Below are 26,654 nucleotides of genomic sequence, written 5' to 3'. Positions count from 1 at the left end.
GGTATTAGCCTTGTGTGCATAAAAAAGTAGTAGACCAATAAGAGTCCTTAGCGCGCGATGGAAGGCCAGTGAGCAAGCAGATAGACATTGTCATTCAGAGGATCTCAACAGTGGTTAGATGTGTGATAAATCCAGCCCCGTGAACCATAAAGTTTTAATGTTTGGACAGGTCCAGATATTTGATGAGGTCAGCAGGTTCGCCCACACATCTCTAACACAGGGGAGAAACACTTGGATATATGCTTTGTTGTTTGTTCGATGTCAAATAAATCCTGTGCATTATCTTAAATTGGATCAACTTATCCCTACAGGCCACCAGTTGGAAAAGGGGTAGTCCCACAAATCCTCATGGTCGATGTCAGGAGCAACTGTCACCCGGAAAAGTTTAAAAATAAATTTACGCTACGGTATGGATCTACATGCAGTTTTCACTGGAGGTAAATTCAGTTTATGTATCTTTTCAACATATTCTTAGTTTGAACTGCCAGTTCTGAAACAGGTTTTCTTTATGGGGGGTAAAGAGAATGGGGAGCATAAAGAATGAAGGAAAGCGCTTTTAGCTCCATCACCTTCTGTCAGGTTATGCCACTGACCACAAGTGTACACTGAAGCATGATCCATTGGGTTTGGCAAAGCTTGTGATCAGTGCCAGAAAATTTACATTTACTTGCACAGTAAAGCTGCAGTTTCCAAAGCGAGCAAAATCCTTTCTTGTATTAAGAGAGGTATGGACTCGAGAGAGAGATATAATTTTTTCCCCTGTACAAATCATTAGTAAGACCTCGTCTGGAATATGCAGTTCAGTTTTGGGCACCAATTCTCAAAAAGGATATTGGAGAAAGTGTAGAGAAGGGCAACCAAACTGATAAGAGGTATGGAGGAGCTCAGCTATGAGGAAAGTTAGAGCAGGGGTCCCCAAACATTTAAACAAAGGGCCGGTTTACTGTCCTTCAGACTTTGAGGGGGCCAGACTGTGGCCAGTTAGAGTACAAAATGCCCTGTGTCAATGAGAGTAACGGTGCCCCCATTGTTGGTATCAGGGGAAGCAATAGTGCACCACCATTGGTGTAAGTGGGAGAATAGTGTCCTGTCATTGTTGTCAGTAGGAGGAATAGTACCCCATTCATGGTATCAGTGAAAGCAATTATGCCCAGTTGTGGGCGTCAGTGGAGGAATACTGCTCCAAGGGCCGAATGAAGACAAGCAAAGGGCCACATTCGGCCCCTGGGCCGCAGTTTGGAGACCACTGGATTAGCGGAACTGAAATTTTCTCTGTTGAGAAGAGGAGATTTAGGGGGATATGATCAACGTGTCTATATAGTGAACTTGGTGTTGAGTTATTCACTTTAAGGTCATCACAGAAGACAAGGGGGCACTCTTTACACCTGGAGGAAAAGAGATTTCATCTTCAAATACGGAAAGGTTTCTTCACAGTAAGAGCTGTGAAAATGTGGGATAGACTCCCTCAAGAGCTGTTCTGGCCAGCTCAGTAGATTGTTTTTAAAAAGACCTGGATTCCTTTCTTAAATGTACATAATATAACTGGATACTAACATTTACAGGTAAAGTCGATCCAGAGAATATCCGATTGCCTCTCGGGGGATCAGGAAGGAATTTTTCCCCTGCTGTAGCAAATTGTATCATGCTTTGCTGGGGTTTTTCGCCTTCCTCTGGATCAACTGTGGATTAGGATTGTTTATATGGGATTGTATGATTTTTAGTTTTCTTCTCTTTTATTGGTTGAACTAGATGGACTTGTGTCTTTTTCAACCTAACTATGTAACAGCACAGTAATGAACATAAAAAGCCACACACCCATAGTAATGAGCATATACACATAGTTACATAGTAAGTCTGGTTGAAAAAAGACACAAGTCTATACTAGTTTAACCAATAAAAGGGGAAAAAATAATTAAATCATACAATCCCATATTAACAACAATCCTATACTCACATTTAATCCAAAGGAAGGCAAAAAAAACAGCAAAGCATGATCCAATTTGCTCCAGCAGAAAAAAAAACTCCATCCTAAACCTAGAGAGGCAGTCAGATATTCCAACATGGGCGCCATTCCGAGAACCCTTTCCTTCTTCTCAATGCATGCAAAGAGATCATCTCTGATTGGACGAAGTGGAGATCACTATATCATCACCCCAACTCTTCACATTTTCCAATCAGAGAATGCTTTGCCTTCATTGGAAAATGTAGAGTGGTCCCTGAATGGGGCCCATGGGACTCAGAAGCTAGTGGAGATAACTGTAGAAGTGGCGCCTGTTACATTGAGATTTCCAGCTTTCATGGGATCCCACAGGTATGGTAGGTAGTTACATAGTTAGTCTGGTTGAAAAAAAGACATCCAGTTCAGGATCCAGAGAAGGCAAAAAGAAAAAAACCCTATAAAGCATAATACAATTTGCTCGGACAGTTAAATCCTTCCTGATCCCCCAAGAGGCGATTGGATATTTCATGGATCAACTTACCTATAAATGTTAGTATCCAATTATATTCTGTACATTTAAGACAGAATCCAGGATTTTTTTAAAGCAACTTACTGAGATGGACAGAACCAGCTCTTGAGGGAGTCTATTTCACATTTTCGCAGCTCTTACTGTGAAGAAACATTTTTGTATTTGGAGATTAAATGTTCTTTCCTACAGATGTAAAGAGTGCCCCCTTGTCCTCTGTGATGGCCTAAAAGTAAATACCGCAACACCAAGTTCACTATATGGACCCCTTATGTATTTATACATGTTGATTATACCCCCCCCCCCCAATCTCCTCTTCTCAATAGAGAAGAAATTCAGTTCCTCTAATCTTTCCTCATAGCTGAGCTTCCCCCATGACTGTTATCAGTTTGGTTGCTCTTCTCTGTACTTTCTCCAGTTCCCCCGATATATTTTTTGTGAACTAGTGCCCAAAATTGAACTGCATATTGCAGATGAGGTCTTACTATGATTTGTACACAACTAATCAATCATGATAAAGAGCATACACAAAGCCAAGCACCCATGGTAATCACCATGTACAAAACCAAACCACACCAAACAAACCAAACCATAGCAATGAGCATTTTCAGAACCAAACATCAATAGTAAAGAGCATTTAGAGAACTGTGAACACCAACAATAATGAATGAACACCAACAATAATGAACATTGTACAAAAGGAAGTTCCAACTACAAGGAACATGCAAACAAATCATCCATGGTAAACAGGAATGTATAGAACCATGCATTCATAATAATAAGCATATGCAGAACCCTAGGGTAACAAGCATGTTTAGATCTAATCAACCATAGTAAATATCATGCCCAAAGCAAGCACCCACTGTAATGAATGGACATGTACAAAAACCAAACACTATTCATAAAAGTCATGTAGAGATCCAAGCTCCCACGGAACTGACCATGTACTCAATCAAGCTCCTTTCATAATGAATATGTACAGAACAATACACCCATGGTTATGAGCATATAAAGAACCAGATATCAACAGTATAGAGCATTTAGACAATTATGAACACAAATGGTAATGAAGATGTGCAGAAGTGAGCTCTAATTGTAAGGAACATGTAGAAAATCCAAGCACCCTTAGTAACAACATGTATAGAACAAAGCACTCAAGGTAATGAGCAGGGGAAAAACCAAGGACCAATACTGAGCAGCATGTACAGATCCCAGCACCCATGATAATGAGAAAGTACAGATCTAAAAATCTATAGTAATGAGCACATAAAGAACTAATTACCCTTTGTAAACGACCTGCTCAAAGCAAGCCCTCATTGCAATGGACAGAACCAAGCATCCATCGTAATGAGCATGTACAGATCTAAGCACCCACAGTAATGACCATGTACAGAGCCAAGCATCCACGACAACGAACATGTACAGAACAAAGCACCTGTGGTAATGAGCATATACAGTGCTAAAAATCAATGGTAAAGAGCATTTAGAGAACTTTGAACACTGATGGTAATGAACATGCCAAAGCAAGCTCTAGTTGTAAGGAACATGAACAAAACCAAGCACCCACAGTAAGAGGCATGTACAGAACCGAGCACCAAAGGTAATAAGCAGGCACAAAACCAATCACCCATATTAGCAGCATATACAGAACCCAGTACCAGTGGTAAAAAGCATGTACAAAGCCATGCACCAATGATAATGAGCATAAACAAAGCCAAGCACCCATGATAATGAGCATGTCCAGAACTGTAACAGGTGTGTAAAGATCTGAACACATATGGTAATGATTATACATAGAACCAAACACCTATGATAATAACCACATAAAGAACCGAGCACCCATGATATGAAGCATCTGCATACTGTAGCATGTACGGAATCGAGCACCGGTGGTAACAAGCACTTATAGAACAAAGCACTCAAGAGAATGAGCATGAACAGAGCCAAGTGCCCATGGTAAGGATCATTCACAGAATCAAAACACAAATGGTGAATGTAAAGAATCAAATCAACAATGTAGGGGAGCATGTACTTAACCAAGTGCCTATAGAAATAAGCAGGTACTGAATCAAGTGCACATGGTACTATATAACAGTTATTAACAGAACTATGCACCAATGGTAATAAACATGTATGCTGCTATGTGCAAATAGTTATAAACAAGTACACGACTATGCACCTGTGACAAGGAACACGTGCAGAGATATGCACCAATGGTAAGGCACGTATATAGAACTATGTACCAATATCAAGGAGCAAGTACAAAACTATACACCAATGGAAATGAACATGTACAAAACTATGGACCAATGGTAAGGAGCACAAACAAATTTAAAAGCCAAAAAACAGAGCAAGTCCGCATTTGAACTGAACAGGAACGTGGTAGAAAAAAAAACAAAAAACAAATGCCTATGATATTATTTAATGAGGCAGTAGAAAGCAATGATAATGTTCAAATTGCAGCATCCCTTGGAAACCATTGGGATTTGAGTCTACAACAATCACAGAATGTTAAATTGTTACGGTTTCTAATAGGGCGTACACACGGTCGGACTTTGTTCGGACATTCCGACAACAAAATCCTAGGATTTTTTCTGACGGATGTTGGCTCAAACTTGTCTTGCATACACACGGTCACACAAAGTTGTCGGAAAATCCGATCATTCTGAACGCGGTGACGTAAAACACGTACGTCGGGACTATAAACAGGGCAGTAGCCAATAGCTTCATTTCTTTATTTATTCTGAGCATGCGTGGCACTTTGTCCGTCGGATTTGTGTACACACGATCGGAATTTTCCGACAACGGATTTTGTTGTCGGAAAATTTTATCTCCTGCTCTCCAACTTTGTGTGTCGGAAAATCCGATGGAAAATGTCCGATGGAGCCCACACACGGTCGGAATTTCCGACAACACGCTCCGATCGGACATTTTCCATCGGAAAATCCGACCATGTGTACGGGGCATAACAGTTTAGTAGACTTTCACTTTTCAACTAAACCTGAAACCGCACAATGGCTTAGTGCAGTGGTCTCCCAACTGCGGCCCGCAGGCTGGATGTGGCCCTTTGCTTGCCTCTATCTGGCACTTGGGCCACTATTCCTTCCACTGCTACAAGGCACTATTCCTCCTGCAGAAAACATAAAGCACCACTCCTTTCACTGACACCCAACAGTGGGGCACGATTCCCTCCAAAGACACCAATAATGGGGCACTACTCCTCCCACAGACACCAATAATGGGGCACGATTCCTCCAACAGACGGCAGTAATGGGGCACTATTCCCTCCATTGACACCAACGATGGGGCACTATTCCTTCTACTAATACCAATGATGGGGCACTATTCCTTCCACTGATAACAAAAATGGGGTACTATTTCTTCCACTAACAAAAATGGGGCACTATTCCCTCCACTGTCATCAAGATGGGGCACTCCTCCTACTAATACCAATGGCGAGGCACTACTTTTTTTTACTACCATTGACCACCAAGCCTGAGGCATTGTTTACTCCTACTGACACTGGGGCATTTTCTAACCCTACTAGCCACAATCTGGCCACTCTAAAGTCTAAAGGACAGTAAAACGCCCCTTTGTTTGGAAAGTTTAGAGACCCCTGGCTTAGTGTTTATTTTCCCACAATCCAAAAACTGATGAGTGCCTGTATGAGTGTGAAAAGAATGCAAGCTCTCTTGGGGGCAGAATGGTGGCAATGATGCATGTCCAGTGCAGAATAAAAATAGTTGCCTTAAAGAAGGGTGAACAACTGCAGCCTTTTAAACTCTCCTGTCACAGCCAAATCTAAGGCCATAGGGACAAAGCTTTGGCACATCTTCATAGTGCCAAAGATGGTCTTCCCCTTCCTACCTCCAGAACCTTCCTATTCCAGTGAGGCTGCTCATCACAGTGAGGGATCAATAGGCATGTGTGCAGGTTAGTTTCTTTTCACTTTTTCTTATTAATTTTCGATAAGAAAAAAATACAATAGTAGCATTGCAAAGTATAATAGACAAAATTGATATAACACAGTAATAAATTGACATACCCGAGTGTCTCTCTATCAGTTGAAGGGACCGCGCATCCTACTTCACAATGTGGATGCCACGGACCCCTGAAGAGGTTATGTACAGGTGGGTTATATATTTTATCAGAAGAAAGTAAATGTATCACTCGCCCATTGTAGGCAAGCCACTATATAGTGAACAATGAAAAAGGTATAAAGTATAAGGAAAATAAAAACAAATACAACTGTACCAGAACAAGAGGATTGAGCATATATTAATTGGTTGCAAGGCATCCATTTATAAGGTTAAGCATCATCTAGGAACCTAGAGGTCCATGGTGACCAATGTGCCTTAAAGACCTTTAAAGTGTTAGATTGAATAGCAAAGTGGCTTTCATAAGAATGTTGTGTTTTAACTCTTTGTACAACTTCATCGGTGTTAGGGGCTAAGGTAGTTTTCCATTTAGCTGCAATTGTCAGACGGCCACAATAAGAATATGAGTTATTATGCTCCTGAGTTGGGTTGGTACTTTCTTCATGGTGAGGTTAAGATGGGCTAATTGAGGATTCGGTTTAATGATTAAGCCAGTTATAGAGGAAATTAGTTTAAAGACTGCTTACCAAAATCTGCAAATATTTTTACATTCCCATAATATGTGAATAATGCTGCCCTTTGTACCACATTGTCTCCAACAGAGTTGGGTTCCGAAGGTAAGATTAAAGACATTCTTACTGGGGTGAGATAAGATCTGTGAAGGATTTTAAGCATTAGGTCCCAGTGATTAGTACAATGGGAATACCGGTAGCAGGTTTGAATCGCATTTCTCCATTCTGTATGTGAATGTGTTGTGCCCAGTTCCTTTTCCCCAATTAGCCATGTTGGAAGTTTTGGTAAAGTTATGCTTGTTTTGCAGGAGGGCATAGAACCAAGACAACCCTTTAGGCTTGTCGCAATTGGTCATGAGGTATTGCCATACGTCTTTGTGTATTTCATAGAATGTTGCTGAGTGGGTAGCATGGAAATGCTGTAGTTGGATCAGGGCATTCGCATGTGATACCGGCTGTTTAGAGAGTAATTATTTATATGTGAGTATGTTTTTCTGTAAATCTATGTCTTTGGGATTATGGAATATTGTATTTTAGACATTTTACTTTTCCATATGAATTGTCTGAAAAGCTTATCTGTGAGGGTGAAAAAGGACTCTGGCAAACAAAAGGGGATAGTTCTGAAGTAATAAATGAGTTTGGGCAGGAGAAGCATCTTTAGGGCTGCTATTCTGCCTAACCAGGAGAGTTTGTAGGAGGAGATGTGGTTTAAGTCACTTTTGTTAGTGTCTAGTAGGGGAGGGAAGTATGCTTCGTATGTGGACGAAGTTGGGGGAGACAATTTGATTCCTAGGTAGGGGATTGTTTTAGACATCCATTTGAAGGGGAACCGGTCTTTAAGAAGGGATATTTGTTTTTTAAGAATATTCACAGGCAGTATACAAGATTTAGTGATATTAAAGTGGAGTTCCACCCACTTTTACAAATCTTCAGCATCCCTTACTAAACTGTGCACTGTAAACAAATTGGATATTTTTACATTTTTTTTCTCAGCACCTACTGTATATCTGCTGTATTCATTTTTCACTTCCTCCTCCCTGGCCGCGGCCCATCGCATCATTTCCTGTTTGCAATGCCTTCTGAGAAGGGGCGGCAACTTCCTCTGAAACTGCCATTGCTATGGAAACCTGACCTGAAACCTATTACACTGCTTGTGCTGCACTGAGCATGTGCGAGATCTGCAAGGATGAGATCCAGGAAGAAATACAGTCTGGCTTCAGATGCCCACACTTAAGATGGCCACGGCCTGCTGTAAGTTTATAAAATAACAAACTACTGCTATAAACTAACAAAACAGACCTTAGTTTACAGACTAACTTTACTAGAATACATTAAGCTTGTGTATTATAGGGGTATTTTTATTTGAAAAGTATAATTTTGGCCGGAACACCACTTTAAGTTTGTAGTATGAGACTGCACTGTATTCTTGCAGTAATATTTGAACCCTAGCCAGGGAAGAAGTCGGGTTGGTGAGTGTTAGGACCACATTGTCTGTGAAGAGTCCAATCTTATGAACGTGACCTGCAAGTCCAGGTTAGTTTCTAACACTATGTCCTTTGCTTGTCAAAGTGGCCCAGCATTTGGTGATGTCAGGAAGGTTTTGGGAGGCTGCTGCTGGTGCACATCAAGGTGTCTGCACTTGCACTCTATACCTGCAGCAGGGTCCCTTTAAACAATCAGAGGCCCACAGTAACATGAATTTTGTTACATAACCAACACCAGTCTCTGTCACTAATGTGAACACTCAAAATTGTTCGGCGTATAAAAATAAACATGGATGAAAGAATCGTAGACTTCAGGCCTATTTATGTCCTTATAGGCCTTTATTCCTATAAAAGCTCCATGAAGAGGAGGCCTTCACATCACCTAGCAACATGTTCTCAATATGTTTGTATATGCGGAGGACGTGGAGGAGGTTATCACAAGTTACGTCTTTCTTTACAAGAATTACGGAAGGGGAGGGAATCTTGTAATGGTTGTCTATGTCATCACAGTCACTGTCACAAAGGAAATCTTTCTGGGAAAAGAAAGGAAAAGGACCTTGTATGTGCAGTAGTTTCCTTTGCAACAGAGCAAATAATGCACTACATGCAATTTGTAGGCTAAGAGATATCTGTAAAAGCAACAAGGAGTTTCTAAATGAACAGGAACCATGATTAGTACTTCTGTAGCTTTGACCTTGGAATGAGCAGAGTTGCTCTTCAAAAAATACATTCAACTTCAAAACTTCTTTCAACATATAGAAATTTATCCAAGTAACTTAAACAGCAATCCAAAACTTATGGCTACAGGTTTCTGGATTTGTGATTGCCACCTAAACACAATCCAAGGGTGCACACATGAGGAGAGATATACTAAAACTGGAGAATACACAATCTGGTGCAGTTCTGCCTAGAAACCAATCATTTTCCAGGTTTTATTGTCAAAGCTTCATTGAGCTAGCTGAAGTTAGCAGCTGATTGGCTACCATGCACAGTTGCACCAGATTCTGAGTTCGCCAGTTTTAGTAAATCTCCCCCACCATTTGGGCAGACCATACAGAGCCTGTAGGCATTGAAACTTCGATGCCCAGAACAACACCCCTGCCAGCACCATCTCTTTTCACACATTTTATTTGTTTTACTGCTTTTAAACTGGCCTTGGACATTGTGACAGTGTGTAAATAATCCTTTATGACATGACTAACAAACGCTGTTTGGAGTGCACAATTAAACCTGTTTATAAAAAGACACAACAGCCTTTTATTTACAAAAGGGTAAACAACTTTAAAAAATCGTAAAGATGCCACCAAACTTACTCGTGGACATTACCAGAGTTTGTACTACTTCTTTCCCTCAGAAGTTGAGCTCCTGGAAGAACCACCACTGGAAGAACTGACCAAGGTGAAGCACCATACCACCATATGGGCTCCTCATTTCGTAACAGTCCAAATTATTCCAATGATCCCCATAGGCCCCTCTACTTGCCAAGCTACTCACATTTGTTTTGTCATGCCCAACTTTCAGCCTTTTTCAGTGAAGGAAGATGGGCAGAAGAATCTTCCCATTTTGCCCAAACGTTCTGAAATGAAGTCCCAGCCTACCCTTGCATGTACATCCTGTCTACCTGACCACTAGTAAGGCAAGACCTTACTCTGACTTACACAAACCTCACATCTTAATCCTTTCTTGACCTATTCCTTCCTTTAGTCATATAGACCTAGCCTATTCATCTTCATATTCAAAACTAACTTGACTAAAAAATGTAAATGTATATAATTTTGCCTCTGCCTAGGGTGGCTATAGGTAGATCCGGGTTCAACAACCAATAAGTATGTGCTTGTTCTGGGTTAGCGACTCTGGTAGCATGCACCTTCAAAAACAACCCAGGAGCATTACCCTGCATATCTGAAACCTGACTGATCCCCTCTAAGCCCTTTTCTTAAAACCAAAAAACTGTTTTGAGGAATGCAGCAGCAGGCAAATCTATGACCTCCCTCATAAGTATGAGAGTTAAAACCATGTGTGGGTGACAAGCCATCTGTCAGTGTGCGTCTGGATTGTTCATAACAGTTTTGTTACGCATGCATGTTAATGAAATAGATTGATTGGACTGCTGTGCCAAAATCTTTATGAATAAAGTGAATTATAATATAAATACTGCATGGATTCATGAGAAGCGCTATTAAATGTTATTAAAAAATGTGTAAAGTAGTGAACACGGCTTATTCATAATACAGAATGACATACAGACATCCATACCACCAAATTTCCTGAGGCTGGGAAACCATTTATTGCTAACATTTTTCTAAAGCTGTGCCCCTACCACACCTATGATCCATCACTTCATCTAGCCAAAAGTAGACCAACAACATGTATGTGACAACACCCCAAGATAGGTAAAAACACCCATAATTTTTATCTGCATGTATAAAACAGCGGGAGATCACTTAAAGTGGAACTTCAACCAAAAGGGGAGATTCCCCTTTTCTGCCTCCTCTGCCACTTTTGGACATAGTTTTTTTTTTGGGGGGGGGGCAGGTACCTGGTTTGACAGGTACCTGCTCCCACTTGCCGCCGCCCCCCCCCCCCCCTTTTTGCCGACAGCCTTTTGGGAGATGTCATAGGTCCCCGAAATCTGTGGGACCATTAAAAAAGCACAGAGGGAAGCCAAATGTCACAGCTGGCATACCTTAGTAAACATACTGGCGCCAGGGACCCGAAGACCGGCACAGAACCGGCCAAGGGGGTACAGAACACTACTGGGGAGGAAGGGGGCGGAGGACACTACAGGGGTTGTGATGTGGAGGGGGCAGAGGACATTGCGTTGGGGTGGGGGGATACAGAACACTACCATGGGTGGCAGAGGACACTACAGTGGGGGTGATGTAAAGGGGGCAGAAGACACTATGTTGAGGGGGTACAGAACACTACTGTGGGGAGGAAGGGGGACAAAGGACACTACACAAGGGGTGTGCAAGGGTACAGAGGACACAGCATTGGGGGGTAAAGAAGAATTCTGTGGAAGGAGGGGGGCAGAGGACACTACAGTGGAGTGGTGATGTGAAGGGGCAAAGGAAACTGTATCGGGGGGTGGGGTACAGAACACTACGTTGGGGGGGTGATTTGAAGGGGCCAGAGGACCCTGTATCGGGGGGGGGGGTAAAGAACACTACTGTGGGGGGAGGGGGGCAGAAGAAACTTTTTTTATTCTATTAGCCTATTATTAGCGTATTATTCCCCCCCCCCCCCCGGGAATCTTTGCTTTCCTCCATGTTGTCCAGGTAGCTCTCAACCTCTGAGAGGTTGCCTATCCCTGCCTTTAAGCCCAGATGTACGTTACAGAGGAGTAACGATTGTTGCCACTCTAGCATTGTTAACAACCGGATGGGTGAAGGATAGAACTCCCCCCCAGTCATAACACTGGGAAATCACCACTGTACACAGGTTCCAGTTCTTAATCACCGAGTGACTCACAGATATGAAAGGAATGCAATCCACATCATAAAAATTCATACATAGCACTGCAAGTACAGAAAATCAACAGACTTCAGAAACACAATAGGACTAGCAGAATGCAATTTACACTATTGAAACAAACACAATGTTACTGATCTACATGGCGGCTGGTGCAGAGAAGAACACGGCATGTCTGATCTTGCGGTTAATGTGGCAGGAAAATTAGCTACACTTCCTTTGTTCTGCAGCATTGGGAAACAAAGGCGGCAACTGTAATGCCACTCCTAAACAGAAGGGACAAGGACCAGCGAAATTCATGTTTACATACAAAAGTGCGTGTGCAATACTGTCAAGGATTAAAGGTAAACTCCAGACAAAATAGAAAAATGCTGTAGAGCACCAATTCGCCCCACTCCTTTTCTGAGAACACCTTTTATTCAGTTGTATGTAATCCAGAGAAGCTATTCCCAAATACACCCGGCGGAGGGCTCCCAGCTGCATTCCACAATATGGAAGCCTAAATTAACAGTACTAAAAAAAAATTCTCAAACCTACCAATCAGATTCAGCCTGCCTAGAAAACTGGAACCTTACTGGTGACAAAGCAGAAGGAGAGGAAATGATATAGCAGCGTCACAAAAAAAAAAAAAAAAAAAAAAAAAAAAAAAGGGAAGCTACCATTGCTAATCTCCTTATAGAAATGCTAGCTGCCTGGCCATCATACTTTCGGACCAAGAACAAGCATAACTGTTGCAAGCCATTAAAACGTGCTTAAGCCACTGGCTTAGCATTATAACCAGGGAACTAATATTCAGAAGGAATAGTCAGTAATAGATTATTGTAGCACGTTAGACATGAATAAAGCAACATGTATGGAGTTTAAAGCGGTACTGCCGGAGTGAATAAATCTAATATGTTATTATTTATGGTATTTAAGTTTGAACATGTACTACAGACCAGTGTTAATTTTGACGTCAAAGTCCAATTTAGTCATACTGTTTTGACTAAAAGACCATTTTAGATTTAGTCGTATATTAGTCATCTCAATTGTTTTAGTCGTATTTTAGTTGACTAAAATAGTATTAGTCTGACGAAAATGTTTTAGTCGACAAAATTAACACTGCTCCACACTGAAGCCCCCCCGCTGACAGCTGATGCTGGGACCAGGCCGCATCGGTTGCAAAATAGGCAATATAGTGATTTTTGCTAGATTAGGTTTAGAATGTGGCAGAGAGCAAGTTTAGCGTAAGGGCTTCATGTACACTACAACTTCTAATCTTATAAAATTTAAACAATGGAGCGCTTGCTCTGTGTATAATGTGCATAAAGTGACGTGTGCATAATTCAATCAAAAAATAGATAGTGACAATTTCAAACATAGAATATATAAAAATATAAATAATAAAACCCAATTTTCTAGTCAATATATTATATATATATTTATATATATTAATAAAAGTGCTCTTCCACAAAGTGTAATAGTCAATTATTTAATCCGTGTCACCACTTCCACCACCAGGTGCAATGCCTGCTCGCCTTCGGAGGCAACCCCCTTGGGTCATACACAGCTCTTAAAGACAAAATTTAAGATGGTTCAAGCGTTTACTTAGGAGATCCCCATTGGGTCATACAAAGCTCTAAATAATATGTTATAAAGATGATCCAGCCGTCTTCTAGAATGACTCGGAAAAAGAAAAACAGCCTTTCATTGCGCAACAATGTAATTACATCAGGGCCATAGATAAAAAATATATAGCGATACCCCACTAACATGTTACATCATCTTGTATATAGCTTGCATTATGTAAGGCTAATCAGGGAGACACTGCTCTCCTCCTCACCGTTACAACCGTGTAACTGAGACACCGGATGAACACATCACCAACTTCTCCCGATGCGTTGCGTCACCGATCACGTGACTTTTTTTTTGCCAAAGCTCCTAAACTCCACTCCATAAAAGTCAATGTACATATAGGCTTTTACAAGAGTTTAGAAGCTGCTGCGGTTAGGGGTTAGGTTCAACCTCCCTCTCTTGAATGCGGAAGAATCGCGTTTAGGATGGCAACATTTTGACCGCCAGTGGCAAAATCGCAGTAAAATCGAGAGCCAATTTTGCAGCGTTTTGCATTTTTCTCACGGCTGTGATCCAACCTAGTCTGTGTGTACATGAGTCCTTAACTTCCACTTTATTTATTTTATTTATTTCAGGTACTTATATAGCGCCATCAATTTACGCAGCGATTTACATATACATTGTTCATTCACAACGGTCCCTACCCTCAAGGAGCTTACAATATAAGGTCCCTAACTCACATTCATATACTAGGGCCAATTTAGACAGAAGCCAATTAACCTACCAGCATGTCTATGTCACTTTAAAGCGGTACTAAAGTCTAAAGGTTATTCTACCTCACTGCATTCTCTGCATTAAGGTAAATAACACCCCACTACCCTGTCCTACCCACCCCCCCCCCCGCCCACAATTACTAAACACTTACTTGGCTCTATATCACCTCTCTAGCACTGTCTGCGGCTCCAGCACCACCTTCAATCACTTTCTGCTTTCACAGGAGAAACTGAGGGTCATTGAGCCATAGGCTCCTGCTGCCGTCAGTCAAACTCCTGTGATAATGAGGAAGCTAGGGCGTGGCTTAATGGTGCCATGTTTTTCTATGGACACACATAGCCTGGCTTGGGAGTGTGCACACACAGGTGCGTTCTTAGCTCCCGGCTTGCTACAGGAGGGAGAAGCTGACAGCACTGTCAGGGGATTGCCAGTAGAAGAGGAAAGTGGCCTTTCGGTGCAATGTGGTTGAACATAGTAGTTAAGTGTTCTCTTTTTTTTATTAAAAAATTGTCGTCTTTGGTATCACTTTAAAGGATATCTAAAGGTTTGGTTTTTTTTGTGCAGTTCTCCTTTTTTGGGGTCCCTCAGCGGCGCTCCTGCTCCTCTTTTTGAGTGCCCCGTTGGAGAGCCGCTCTCCCTCAGGGGCACTCATGCAGCGCGCTCCCGTGTCCTGCTGCTGCGTTTATTGACACAGACAGCAGGACTCTGCCCCGCCCCCCCACATCATTGGATTTGATTGACAGCAGCGGGAGCCAATGGTTGCGCTGCTATCACTCTATCCAATCAGGACCCGAGTCACTGGCTGGAAAGACCGGGTTCAGGTAATTAAAGAAGGGCTCTGGGGGGCAGCTGCATCATAGGAGGTTTTTCACCTTAATATATAGAATGCATTAAGGTGGAGAACATCGATGGTTTACAACCCCTTTAAGATTTTTTTTTTTTTTTTTTTTAGATGCAAGCTTTCCAGATGACTTTGCTTCCTTACTAAGGTATAAAGCTATAAGAAGTGATCTAAGGAATCCCAAAAACTTGCATCTTTAGTAACCTAAAGTAGAAATAAAGGCAAAACTTGTTTTTGGTTAGTTTTGGATAGAGTGTAGAGGGGATTAGAACACCTGTCAGGTTTTCATTGCTGGATGTCCCCCCATTAGGGAGATTCACCTTCTCTATTTGTCATGTTTACCGTAATCAACAAAAGGGTAAGGAAACCCCAAATCTTGGCTTGTGACCAAAACAGTAGTAGTAGAGATTAAATCTGCCTATAGGGGCACTAGTTCTGGTGACAACCCGGGATTCCATCATTTTGTAGGGATTTTCCTCCACTTCTTGTTTTGGCTATGAGGCAGGAAGTGAAAGGAAATATCCCCAATGAGACACAGATGGGGAAAAAAAAAAAACATGACATGGGTTATGACCCTCCCTATACCCCATCCAAAATGAAAAAAAAAGCCTTTAGTTCTACTTTAAGTTAGCCAATAAAGAGAATCAACTGAACTCCAAACTTTTTACAGAAATCAGAAATGACAACCTCCATACTTCCTCAGCATTAGTTTCCTTTCAGGAAGCATATCCACACATCTAACGTGTGAGGGGCTGTGTGAAATTTGGCTGTGGATTACATAAAACTCAGACTATGAAAAATTTAGTGCAGCAAAAAAAAGGAACACTACGAAAGTTCCTTCTTTTAGTCCTGGAAATTCAAAAAACCCAATCACTTACTACCTTTAAGTTGTAAAACCTGTCAGGTTTTTATTGCTGTCTCTGCCACCGTTAAGTAGATTCCCTCTCTCTATTTGTCCTGTTTACCATTATAATTGAAAGTGAAAGTAGAGAAAAAAACAAATTTTGAGTTGTCCCCAGAAAAGTAATAGAGGGGAAATCTTTTAATGGGGACACTAGCACTGGTGACCTGGTGGTCCCCAAGGGATTCGCTTAATTTGCAGGGATTTCCTCTTACTTTGGTGTTTGGCTATGGGACAGGAAATGAAGGGAAATCTCCGAAATAGAGCACAGATGGTGAAAAAAAATCTGACAGGGGTTATAACCCTCGCTTGCTATATCCAAAAAAAAAAAAAAACGTTTTGCCCATAGTTCTACTTTAAGTCTATATATCAAATTCAAAAACTTGCGCTGGAGAGTTAACTCAAATAGTGAAACATGAATAATTAAAAATTAATAGGAAGACCGCAGCTGCTGCACAAAGGTGCTACAACTTTAAACAAAGAAAAATATATAAAACAGCGCTAGCAGCCTATATCAAACGATATACATCCTAATAAACAGTGCCTATTGTATCAATGTTAAACAAAAAGCATGAAATCTAAAAGTGCTCAGGTGCTTCAGTGAAAAGTGCAACGGTGCTCCAAAACTTTTGAATCGGTGAAGTGGCTCCCCCTTTGGTGTCCCCACTCACCAAAATAACTGGATCCTCAGCTTCGAAGAAGTCTGGGATCAAAAAGGCACTGATCAAATGATCTGGGGATAGGCTGGATGGTTCCTCAGTAAAATCTTGCAGGGAGATGTTTTAAGACAGGAAGGATATACCACACTCCATAGATGGGGAAACAGAGAGAGAACTCATAGTGAAATATATTATAATATATTATCAAGCGCATTCAATGCGCAACTTACAGGAATTTTGGCAAAAACAGGCATCAGTAAGAAGATCATCCGAGTTTGCTGCTGAATGGTGTGCGTTCCACGGAGACGGAAATTTGCGTCAATGGTTTAACACGAACCGGAAGTACGTTGACGTGTTTCGCCCCTCCTTCAGGGCGTCAAGGACACGATGATGCCCTAAAGGAGGGGCGAAACGCGTCAACATACTTCCGGTTCGTGTTAAACCATTGACACAAATTTCCGTCTCCGTGGAACGCACGCCATTCAGCGGCAAACTTGGACGATTTTCTTACTGATGCCTGTTTTTGCCAAAAATCCTGTAAGTTGCGCATTGAATGCGCTTGATAATATATTATAATATATTTCACTAGGAGTTCTCTCTCTGTTTCCCCATCTATGGAGTGTGGTATATCCTTCCTGTCCTAAAACATCTCCCTGCAAGATTTTACTGAGGAACCATCCAGCATATCCCCAGATCATTTGATCAATGCCTTGTTGATCCCAGACTGCAAAGCTGAGGATCCAATAACTTTGGTGAGTGGGGACACCAAAGGGGGAGCCGCTTCACTGATTTAAAAGTTTTGGAGCACCATTGCACTTTTCACTGAAGCACCTGAACACTTTTAGATTTTTGGTTAACATTGATACAATAGGCACTGTTTATTAGTATATATATTGTTTGATATAGGCTGCTAGCGCTGTTGTATATAGGTTTTATTCTACTTTAAGTCTAGGCTGACATTTAAGCTTCTTCAAGAGTTTTTTTAAGTCCTTTTTATGCACATTTTTACCGTTATTAGGAGGAAAGGCAAGAAATTATGCAACATAACATGCATTTTTTAAGATGTTTTTCCAGGTGTTCCTACTGAACTCTAGAAGGACAAAAACACGCAGCTCTGCCCTAAAGAAACTCATGTACTTTTTGTTTGGGTGACAAGCTTCAAACAACATGACACTCAGGTATGAACAAGCAACACTATATATAATCGGAATCTTGATGTTGAGCACTAAAATGCAACAAGAATGCGTTTCAAATGGCTCAGGTGTGAACTAGACATAAAAGTAAATGTACTTTAAAAGACACAAAGCAATCAATTGTAGCTTCCTGAAAGTACCTTAGATACACTATATTGTCAAAAGTATTGGGAACGCTTGCCTTTACACGCACATGAACTTTAATGGCATCCCCGTCTTAGTCCGTAGGGTTCAATATTGAGTTGGCCCAACCTTTGCATCTATAACAGCTTCAATTCTTCTGGGAAGGCTGTCCACAAGGTTTAGGAGTGTGTCTATGGGAATGTTTGACCATTCTTCCAGAAGCGCAAAGGGTGGGCCAACTCAATATTGAACCCTACAGACTAAAACTAGGATGCCATTAAAGTTCATGTAAAGAAAGGTGTCCCAATACTTTTGACAACATAGTGTATAAAATACGCTCCTTATGGTCCAGGTTACATATAGAGAAAGCTTTATCTTCCCTGGAGTGTAGGAAGCCTAATAAATTCTCTCATTGTCTCCAGCACATTGTCCACCCCCCCACAATTATTTTACTGAATGTACAGTAACCACAAATGTCAATAGGTGGAGAGAAGAGGGAAAGTGTATCATGATATGCAAATGTTGAGGCTTGGTGCTGCCCCCTCTAACCTACCATCCTAGGGACTGGCCTACAAGTGTCATTAATAAAATTGGGGTCTTGGAGCTTTTACTAGTCCTAACTGGGTTGAAATCTGACTTTGTGTTGGACTTCTTGGTACCTGTTGTGCATATTCACAATTCTGAGAACAGAAAAGGCCAGGCACAAGTGTAAAAAAAAAAAAAAAAAATTCAGTAAGGTAGATACTGTATGCCAGCATTCCAATCTTTACCCTGCCAAGAATAAGAACATACTTTATTAAAACAAACTACAGACACACAATAACAACTTGCGTATTCTTAGTTGTTAGCCAGGTAAATATGGGAGTGCTGGCTTACTCGCCTAGATAGAGTGCAGTCATAACAGCCATCCACCCATATCTTTATTGGCCAAAGAAGCACCTATATTGAATTTAGAATTAGAAATGACTACTGCCATTTAGAACAGTTTCCCTATTGGAAGGGTTTGTAAAATGTTCCCTCTTACAAGACAGGTACTAAGTAGTCCGTACACAGTTCTGAAAATTATTGTGAAACTAGCCAGTGAATGACGCATAAAAAAACAGACTAATTGATTGCTTCAAAGTGGTTATGTAAGAAGACCAGAGTAATAACCTGGATCAGGAAGTTTTGAAATACCTATAAATACTGCCAATAAAAACAACCTAAGTAAACCTGTGCATCATTCCCAAAATCTACCAAACAGGAAATGATTCTTCAAGTAAATATTCCAGGTAAACACAATAGTATGGACAAGCCAAGCAGTGCCACTCCAAGACTCCACTGTATAACCTCTGGGCTCAGCTTCTACACTAGGTGCCACCCCAGGAATGAGCAAGTCCTACTTCACACAAATACTGAAGTACAAAACCCCAAGGCTGCCAATCAGCTGGAGTTCCCTCCTCTGTCACCTTTTTTCTCTTGATGTCAAGAAAACTGGTCAGAAGTGCAGACAGCAGAGGAACGGGGCAGCAGACAGAAATGACACTTAGTGCTCTGAACTGAGACAAGTACACACTATAGAGGGATATTCTTTGATGATATTTCATGTCTGAGGTTTACAACTACTAAAGTTGAAGATCGGGGTTGGGAATCCCCTGCCTGACCTGAGTGCCATAGGCTTAGAATTGTGTTTGAAAGAAAGTATGATTAGGGTTTTTGGCATAGTATAGTGATCTGGCACACCTATTTATTGGCAGGATGAAAACCCTGAGATGTAGACTGTGTACCCTTTATATAGTTACATACTATTGTAGTACAAAACTTAAGGCCGCACTCTGACACTGACTGCTCAGTTTATTATAAACCACCGGCTTCTGCACAGTACCCCCAATGGGCCATGTTTTGGGAACTTCCCTTAGATAAAGTAGCTCTTATTACCATGTCAATGATATTGATTTAAAGCAGCTGTAAAAAGTAAAGGAAAACCTGAAAACATGGCCCGTTGGGGGTACTTGAGGACTGAGGTTGGGAACCACAGCTCTAGAGAGAGGGCATGGCCAAGGGTGGGGGACTGTATAAAAACCGATGGCTAAGAATAAACTGAACAGTCAACATCAGAGTGCGGCTTTAAGTTTTGTACTACAATAGTATGGAACTATATAAAGGGTACACAGTCTACAGCTCAGGGTTTTCATCCTGCCGATAAATAGGTGTACCAGATCACCATACTATGCCAAAAACCCTATTTATTCTTTCTTTCAAACACAATTCCAAGCCTATGACACTCAGGTCAGTCAGGGGATTCCCAACCCCGCTCTTCAAAACCATACACAAGAATAATTCATAAGCCTGCCATCCCCCTACTGCAGTCCACAGAGTTCACTACAAATTACATTTTCTGGATTGATGTCTTGACTGCACAAAAGGACGGACAATATGTTTCAGAGTCCCTCTTTTCAGTGTTGACTCTTCTCTAACCTCTAGACCCTTCAAGAGTAGAGGTTAGCCTCCTCTCTCTTTGGGGGCATGGCTGAAGAATGCTGACTTTTAATTGACTGGAAGTACAGACCAATCAGAAGCAGGTATTAGGCAGTCATAGGCTTCAGAAAGTATGCATTAAACTCCTGGATTGGCAGAGAGGATTATGAAAAGTGGTGCCGCCATAGTGGAGGGAAATGTTTTTAAGGGTTTATTCACACAGATGTGCATTTGTGAGAGCATTCCCAATGCAAGGCAATATAAAAAGAATGGTTCCCTATGAATGCAGTTCACACCATTGTGTTGCATGTTTGCCCAGTAATTGAAAAAAGTACAGCAGGCACCATTGTTTTTATTTCATCACAATACATGTGAAAACATGCATAAAACACAACACACTGCTGTTTAAGACTGCTTTAAATAAAGTATATTCCTTTAAAAAGATGTAGCACCCTCTACCTAGTGTAGGTGCGAGAGTGAGATTTTTGTAAAAACAGGTAAATTTAGGCAGGCCTAGCTGGAAGCTAGGCCTGTTTGTTTTAATCTGTGGGGCTGGAAGTGGCTTAGAGTAGGCTGGTGACTCACAGCTAGTTTCATCTTTTGGCTACCCCCCTTCTGTTTCTAGAGGCTTCTAGAAGGGAGGAGAGGAAGAAAGGTGGAGCTGTCTGGGCTGTTCTAAGGAGCCCTGACCAATCCCAAACCTGGATTGGCAGGGGGCAGGCCTCCTTAAATACCTAGGGTCAGCCCAGCTGGGAAGGAGTTGTTCGGGTGGAAGAACTGGAGATGGAGTTTTAGGCTGTCAGGGCCTTGGAGAAAGCCCCCCGGTCTGGGGGGGGGGGGTGACTTTGGGTCAGGGGGCTTGGAGCTGTACAAGAACCCCACACAACCCAAGGGGTGTCCTGAACAGGTGCAGGAGAGGACAGCGGGGAAAACTGCCGGGCAAGTCTCCAGGAGGGATCGATCAGGTGTCAGTGAGTGACAGGCACAGTCGGGAGAGCTGGGAGAGGCATGCCGGAGCAGACTGGGAGTGTGCAGTCAGAGATGGATGTAGAGCCCGCGGGAAAGACTGTGATGTTACTGACAGTGAAGTCGGGCCGCTGCAGCCAGGAGGGCTGTGCTGCCGGAGACACAGATGTGAGGAGGACCCTGCTGGACACAGATGTAAGGAGGGGCTACGCTGACGGGGACACAGATGTAAGGAGGGGCTACGCTGACGGGGACACAGATGTAAGGAGGGGCTACGCTGACGGGGACACAAATGTAGGGAGGGGCTACGCTGACGGGGACACAAATGTAAGGAGGGGCTACGCTGACGGGGACATGGATGTAAGGAGGGGCTACGCTGACAGGGACACGGATGTAAGGAGGGGCTACACTGACGGGGACACAGATGTAAGGAGGGGCTACGCTGACGGGGACACAGATGTAAGGAGGGGCTACGCTGACGGGGACACAGATGTAAGGAGGGGCTACGCTGACGGGACACAGATGTAAGGAGGGACTCCGCTGGGGACACAGATGTAAGGAGGGGCTCCGCTGGGGACACAGATGTAAGGAGGGGCTCCGCTGGGGACACAGATGTAAGGAGGGGCTCCGCTGGGGACACAGATGTAAGGAGGGGCCCTGCTGGGGACACTTGAGAACTTCCAATCTGATCGCCTAGGTACCTGCTCTTGCCTAGGTACCCCCATCCAAAAAAAAATTCCAAATATGATGGAGGAGGCAGAAAAGAGGAATTTCCCTTTTTGGGTGAATTTCCGCTTTACGTTTTCTGTATTCCATCAAAGTCAGATGTCACACAGCTCCTCAAATGTGGGATGGGTGTTCTTGCTTCCAGAAGTCTGTGCAATGTCCTTTTTCTCTGGTTTAAGTGCCACTTATCAGAGTCAGGTTCATTTTCAATTTTCACAGGAGTTAGCCTTTCTGAAGCATTACACTGTCACATGTCTTTATTTTAGCAATTAGTGGTACAACACACAACCTTATTGGTTAGCTCTGAAGCCCGGGTTCAATTCCTACCAGGGTAATGGGGTTTGTATGCTCTCCCTGTGTAAGTGTTTATTTCTTCCAAACATGCATGAATTCATCGGTTGGGTCCCGGGTTCAAATCCAGATCAAGACACTATCTGCATGGAGCTTGCATGTTTTCCTTGTGTAGGTTTTCTCCCGGGTACTCTGCTTTCCTCCCACATGCTGGTAGGTTATATTGGCTTCTATCCAAATTGGCCCTAATGTGTTTGTATGTTTGGGAGATCGGGACCTTAGATTGTAAGCTTCTTGAGGGCAGGGACTGGTTTATTTTATTTATTTATTTCAGGTACTTATATAGCGCCAACAATTTACACAGTAAACGTGGGAAGATGGATGCGGCCTCCAGCTGGGACGACAAGGGATTCCTTTGCAGGCAAGTGTAACATAAATGTGCTAGTATGCAAGGCTTACTAGCACATTATGCCTTTACTTTACAGGTAAGTAAAAAATAAAAATAAAAAACCCCAGCCTCTTTAATCTACCAGCATGTCTTTGGAGAGTGGGAGGAAACCCATGCAGGCGCAGGGAGAACATGCAAACTCCAGGCAGGTAGTGTCATGGTTGGGATTTGAACCAACAACCTGAGTGCTGCCAGGCAGACGTGCTAACCACTAAGCCACTGTGCTGCCTATTGTGAATGATTAGTATGTAAAGCACTGCAGACATGCTGGTGCTTTATAAATACCTGTGATAAAAATAAATAGTATTTACATGGAGAGTTTCAATGGTAACTTTATGCAAAATATAAGGACAATGTTTAAATAGATGTACGTCTGAGATGCACCTTTCATTGTAAGCTCCTTGAAGGCAGGGACTGGTGTGAATGAACACTAAATGTAAAGCGTTTCATAAATTATTGGTGCTATATACTGGTAAATACTTATAATAAGTCAATTAAAATATACCTGTTCTTCTTCACGACTGTTACACAGAAATTACATTGTAAGCTCCTATGTGTATGTCAGGGACTTTTGGTCTCCCCCGTAAAGCTTAGCGGAATAAGCCAGTACTAGATAAAACATGACCATTAAATAAATGCATTGATTAGCATTAAAAGATGAATGGATGACAATTTTTCATCCAAATCCTTTGTAGTTAAAAGCATTTAAGCCTTACATTGCCAAGTTATTTCCATAGAGTAGTTGTATTTGCATTTAACAATACAGTAAACCAACTGTGTGTATACATTGTTAACAAGGCAGAACAGTACATAGACAGCAACAACAAACAAAAAGGTCTTCCGCGTGATCGAATACTAAAGAGGAAATAATAGAAAAGCTATATAGAATATGGTGAGGGGGAGGGTTGGCTCATATATATATATATATATATATATATATATATATATATATATATATATATAGATCTATCTCTCTCCATCTAGATCTCTCTCTCTCTCTACCACTCTCCATCTCTCTATCTCTTTCTTTCTCTCTCTCTCTATCACTCTCCATCTATATCTATCTCTCCATCTCTCTCCATCTATATCTATCTATCTATCTCTCTAGATCTATCTATCTATCTCTCTAGATCTATCTATCTATCTCTCTAGATCTATCTATCTATCTCTCTAGATCTATCTATCTATCTATCTATCTATCTATCTATCTATCTATCTATCTCTCCATCTCTCCATCTCTCCATCTCTCTCTCTCCCTATCTATATCTATCTCTCTCTATATCTATCCATATATAGATCTATCTCCAGCCATCTATTGATAGATAATTATTATTATACAGGGTTTAATAAGCGCCAACAGTTTGCACAGCGCTTTGCAACAAGGGGGGCAGACAGTAGTTACAATACAAATCAATACAGGAGTGATCAGAGGGCCCTGCTCGTTAGAACTTACAGTCTAGAATATATATATATATATATATATATATATATATATATATATATATGGATGGAGAAAATGAAAGGCACACAATATCTAGGGATGGAGTTGTCACATAGTAGATGGTATATAGCAGGGTACCTTTAAGGGCTCTGCAGATCCCAGAGGACCGGCTGTCACTATAGGATCCATGGAGAAGTAAGTGAAGCACAGACATGGAGGTAATACGTAAGCAGAACGTATATGGCACAAGTTCACAGAAACCTAGCAGGCAGCAAATGAGCACAAACACAAATGCATTAAATATTAACAGAGGCGAGACTCACCTGTGCGCTGCGACCTTGACAATCCCCCAGATGAGCGACGAACGAGTCAGGTCTAGCCCGGTACATGATTTCATTTACCTCGTGGCAACCTGAGTGGATTCTACCAATTTAACCCTCGCCTCCCCTGGTCACAACGAGACGCAAGAGAGGTCCTCATTGTGAGAAAGGACGGCTTGTCTCGTTCTAGCCCCCCCTCCCCACCACCAACCCTCTTTTTTTCAGATAACAAAGGAGATAATGGAGTGTGCCGATGAGGTGGCTGCTAGGACACAGTGTACGCTCCTGAAGTCCTGTTCTGCCGTCGGCTGACAGTGCGGACACCACCAGGCCTTAGCAGACCCCAGGCACACACAATGTTAAGGTTACGACGACAAGGGAACAAGTGTCCCAAAATAGTTGCAGCTTGTCGGGAAAAGCATAGCTGTGCACTGCCATGGCAACCAGATCTTCCAAAAAAAAAGTGGAAAAAATAGGAACCACCTACATATCAGACGTGGTTACTGTGCAATCTTCCATTCATTAGGCATGCAGTTTTTTTTTTTTTTTTTTTTTGAGCTGAAAGATGTATGAGCTGCTACAGCAAACACTATAATTAAATTAATCGGTCGGCTTTAATTTAAGGCTCATCAATTTGTCAGTCACATTTCACAACCTTAACGAAAACCCATGCTTTGTTGTGGATTTGGCTGAGGGAAGGAAAAGGAAAATGGCAACATGTTTCAAGGGGGCAAAGTGATTGGTTCTCTTGACAGGCCCCTGGACCCACTCTTCAACCCACCGCGACCCAACTCCCCCCACCCACCGCGACCCAACTCCCCCCACCCACCGCGACCCAACTCCCCCCCCCACTGTAAACCCAACTCCCCCACCCACTGTAAACCCAACTCCCCCACCCACTGCGACCCAACTCCCCCCACCCACCGCGACCCAACTCTCCCCACCCACCGCGACCCAACTCCCCCACCCACTGTAAACCCAACTCCCCCACCCACTGCGACCCAACTCCCCCCACCCACCGCGACCCAACTCCCCCCACCCACCGCGACCCAACTCCCCCCACCCACCGCGACCCAACTCCCCCCACCCACCGCGACCCAACTCCCCCACCCACTGCGACCCAACTCCCCCACCCAACTCCCCAACCCACTGTGACCCAACTCCCCAACCCACTGTGACCCAACTCCCCCATCCACTGTGACCCAACTCCCCCATCCACTGTGACCCAACTCCCCCACCCACTGGACGATTGGTGTGCCGCTCAGGCCCATGTAGTAATTAGGGGAGCCATGTAGATGGTGTATAAGTCCGCTGCGGCTAGAGTGCCTGCGAGGGTGTGGAGCTCGTCCCAGCTCCTGTAACCACTAGAGAGAGGAAGGAAAGAGTCCCCAATGCCGCACATCCATATGTGTATATGATTGTGGAAGAGACAACCTCAGGCTGGGCTCCTGCCAGGCCAATGCATTTCGCTCTGCCCCCCCTCACAGCTTAGTCATGGGGATCACCCCACCCACTAATGGTCACCTTGCCCACACACCTCCACCACGCCATTCTTCTGACGGAGCTCTGGGTCCCAATTATTCTTGAGGCTCCGTTCACACCTGAGAGATTTTCAGCTCTAAAATGCTCAACAAGCCAAATATCATTAATTTCAAAGGCCCCCTGTTGACATCTGAGCGGTCTGTCGCCTGAAGCAAAATGCCTGCCACTCAAGAAAGTACACAAGCTTCTTTTTGGCACAAGTGTTTTGGGCTCTATAGACTTCAATAGAAATGCCAGACTTAAGCGTTTTGACGCTCGCATTCTGCTCAAACAGCAGCTCGCCACCCCCAATTCCTGCCACCTCTCCTTCTCCTAGTGCTTTCTATTGGCTAAACAAAAAATGCGTGAAGCTGTAAAACACTTGTAATACGCTTCTAAAATGCTTGCAA

General features: G+C 42.6%; 1 protein-coding gene across 21 annotated transcripts in view; it reads right to left on the bottom strand.

The window, feature by feature from the left end:
* The window catches only part of NEDD4L (NEDD4 like E3 ubiquitin protein ligase), a 578,915-nt gene that overhangs the window by 155,077 nt on the left and 397,184 nt on the right, over nucleotides 1-26,654 (bottom strand). The window contains exon 1 of one of the 21 annotated variants that reach the window (XM_073620486.1): nucleotides 24,727-25,122. The exons of 19 other annotated variants lie outside the window; for them this stretch is intronic. In XM_073620486.1, coding sequence (XP_073476587.1) covers nucleotides 24,727-24,792 — 66 coding nt within the window. In that variant the 5' untranslated portion in view covers nucleotides 24,793-25,122. Of the gene's footprint in view, nucleotides 1-24,541; nucleotides 24,635-24,726; nucleotides 25,123-26,654 lie in introns of those variants that run through there. One more of the 21 variants, XM_073620495.1, reaches the window with a different exon arrangement.

Source organism: Aquarana catesbeiana, linkage group LG01 (genome assembly GCF_042186555.1).
Source record: "Aquarana catesbeiana isolate 2022-GZ linkage group LG01, ASM4218655v1, whole genome shotgun sequence".
NCBI lineage: Eukaryota > Metazoa > Chordata > Amphibia > Anura > Ranidae > Aquarana > Aquarana catesbeiana.
This window is presented reverse-complemented; position numbering and strand designations above follow the sequence as displayed.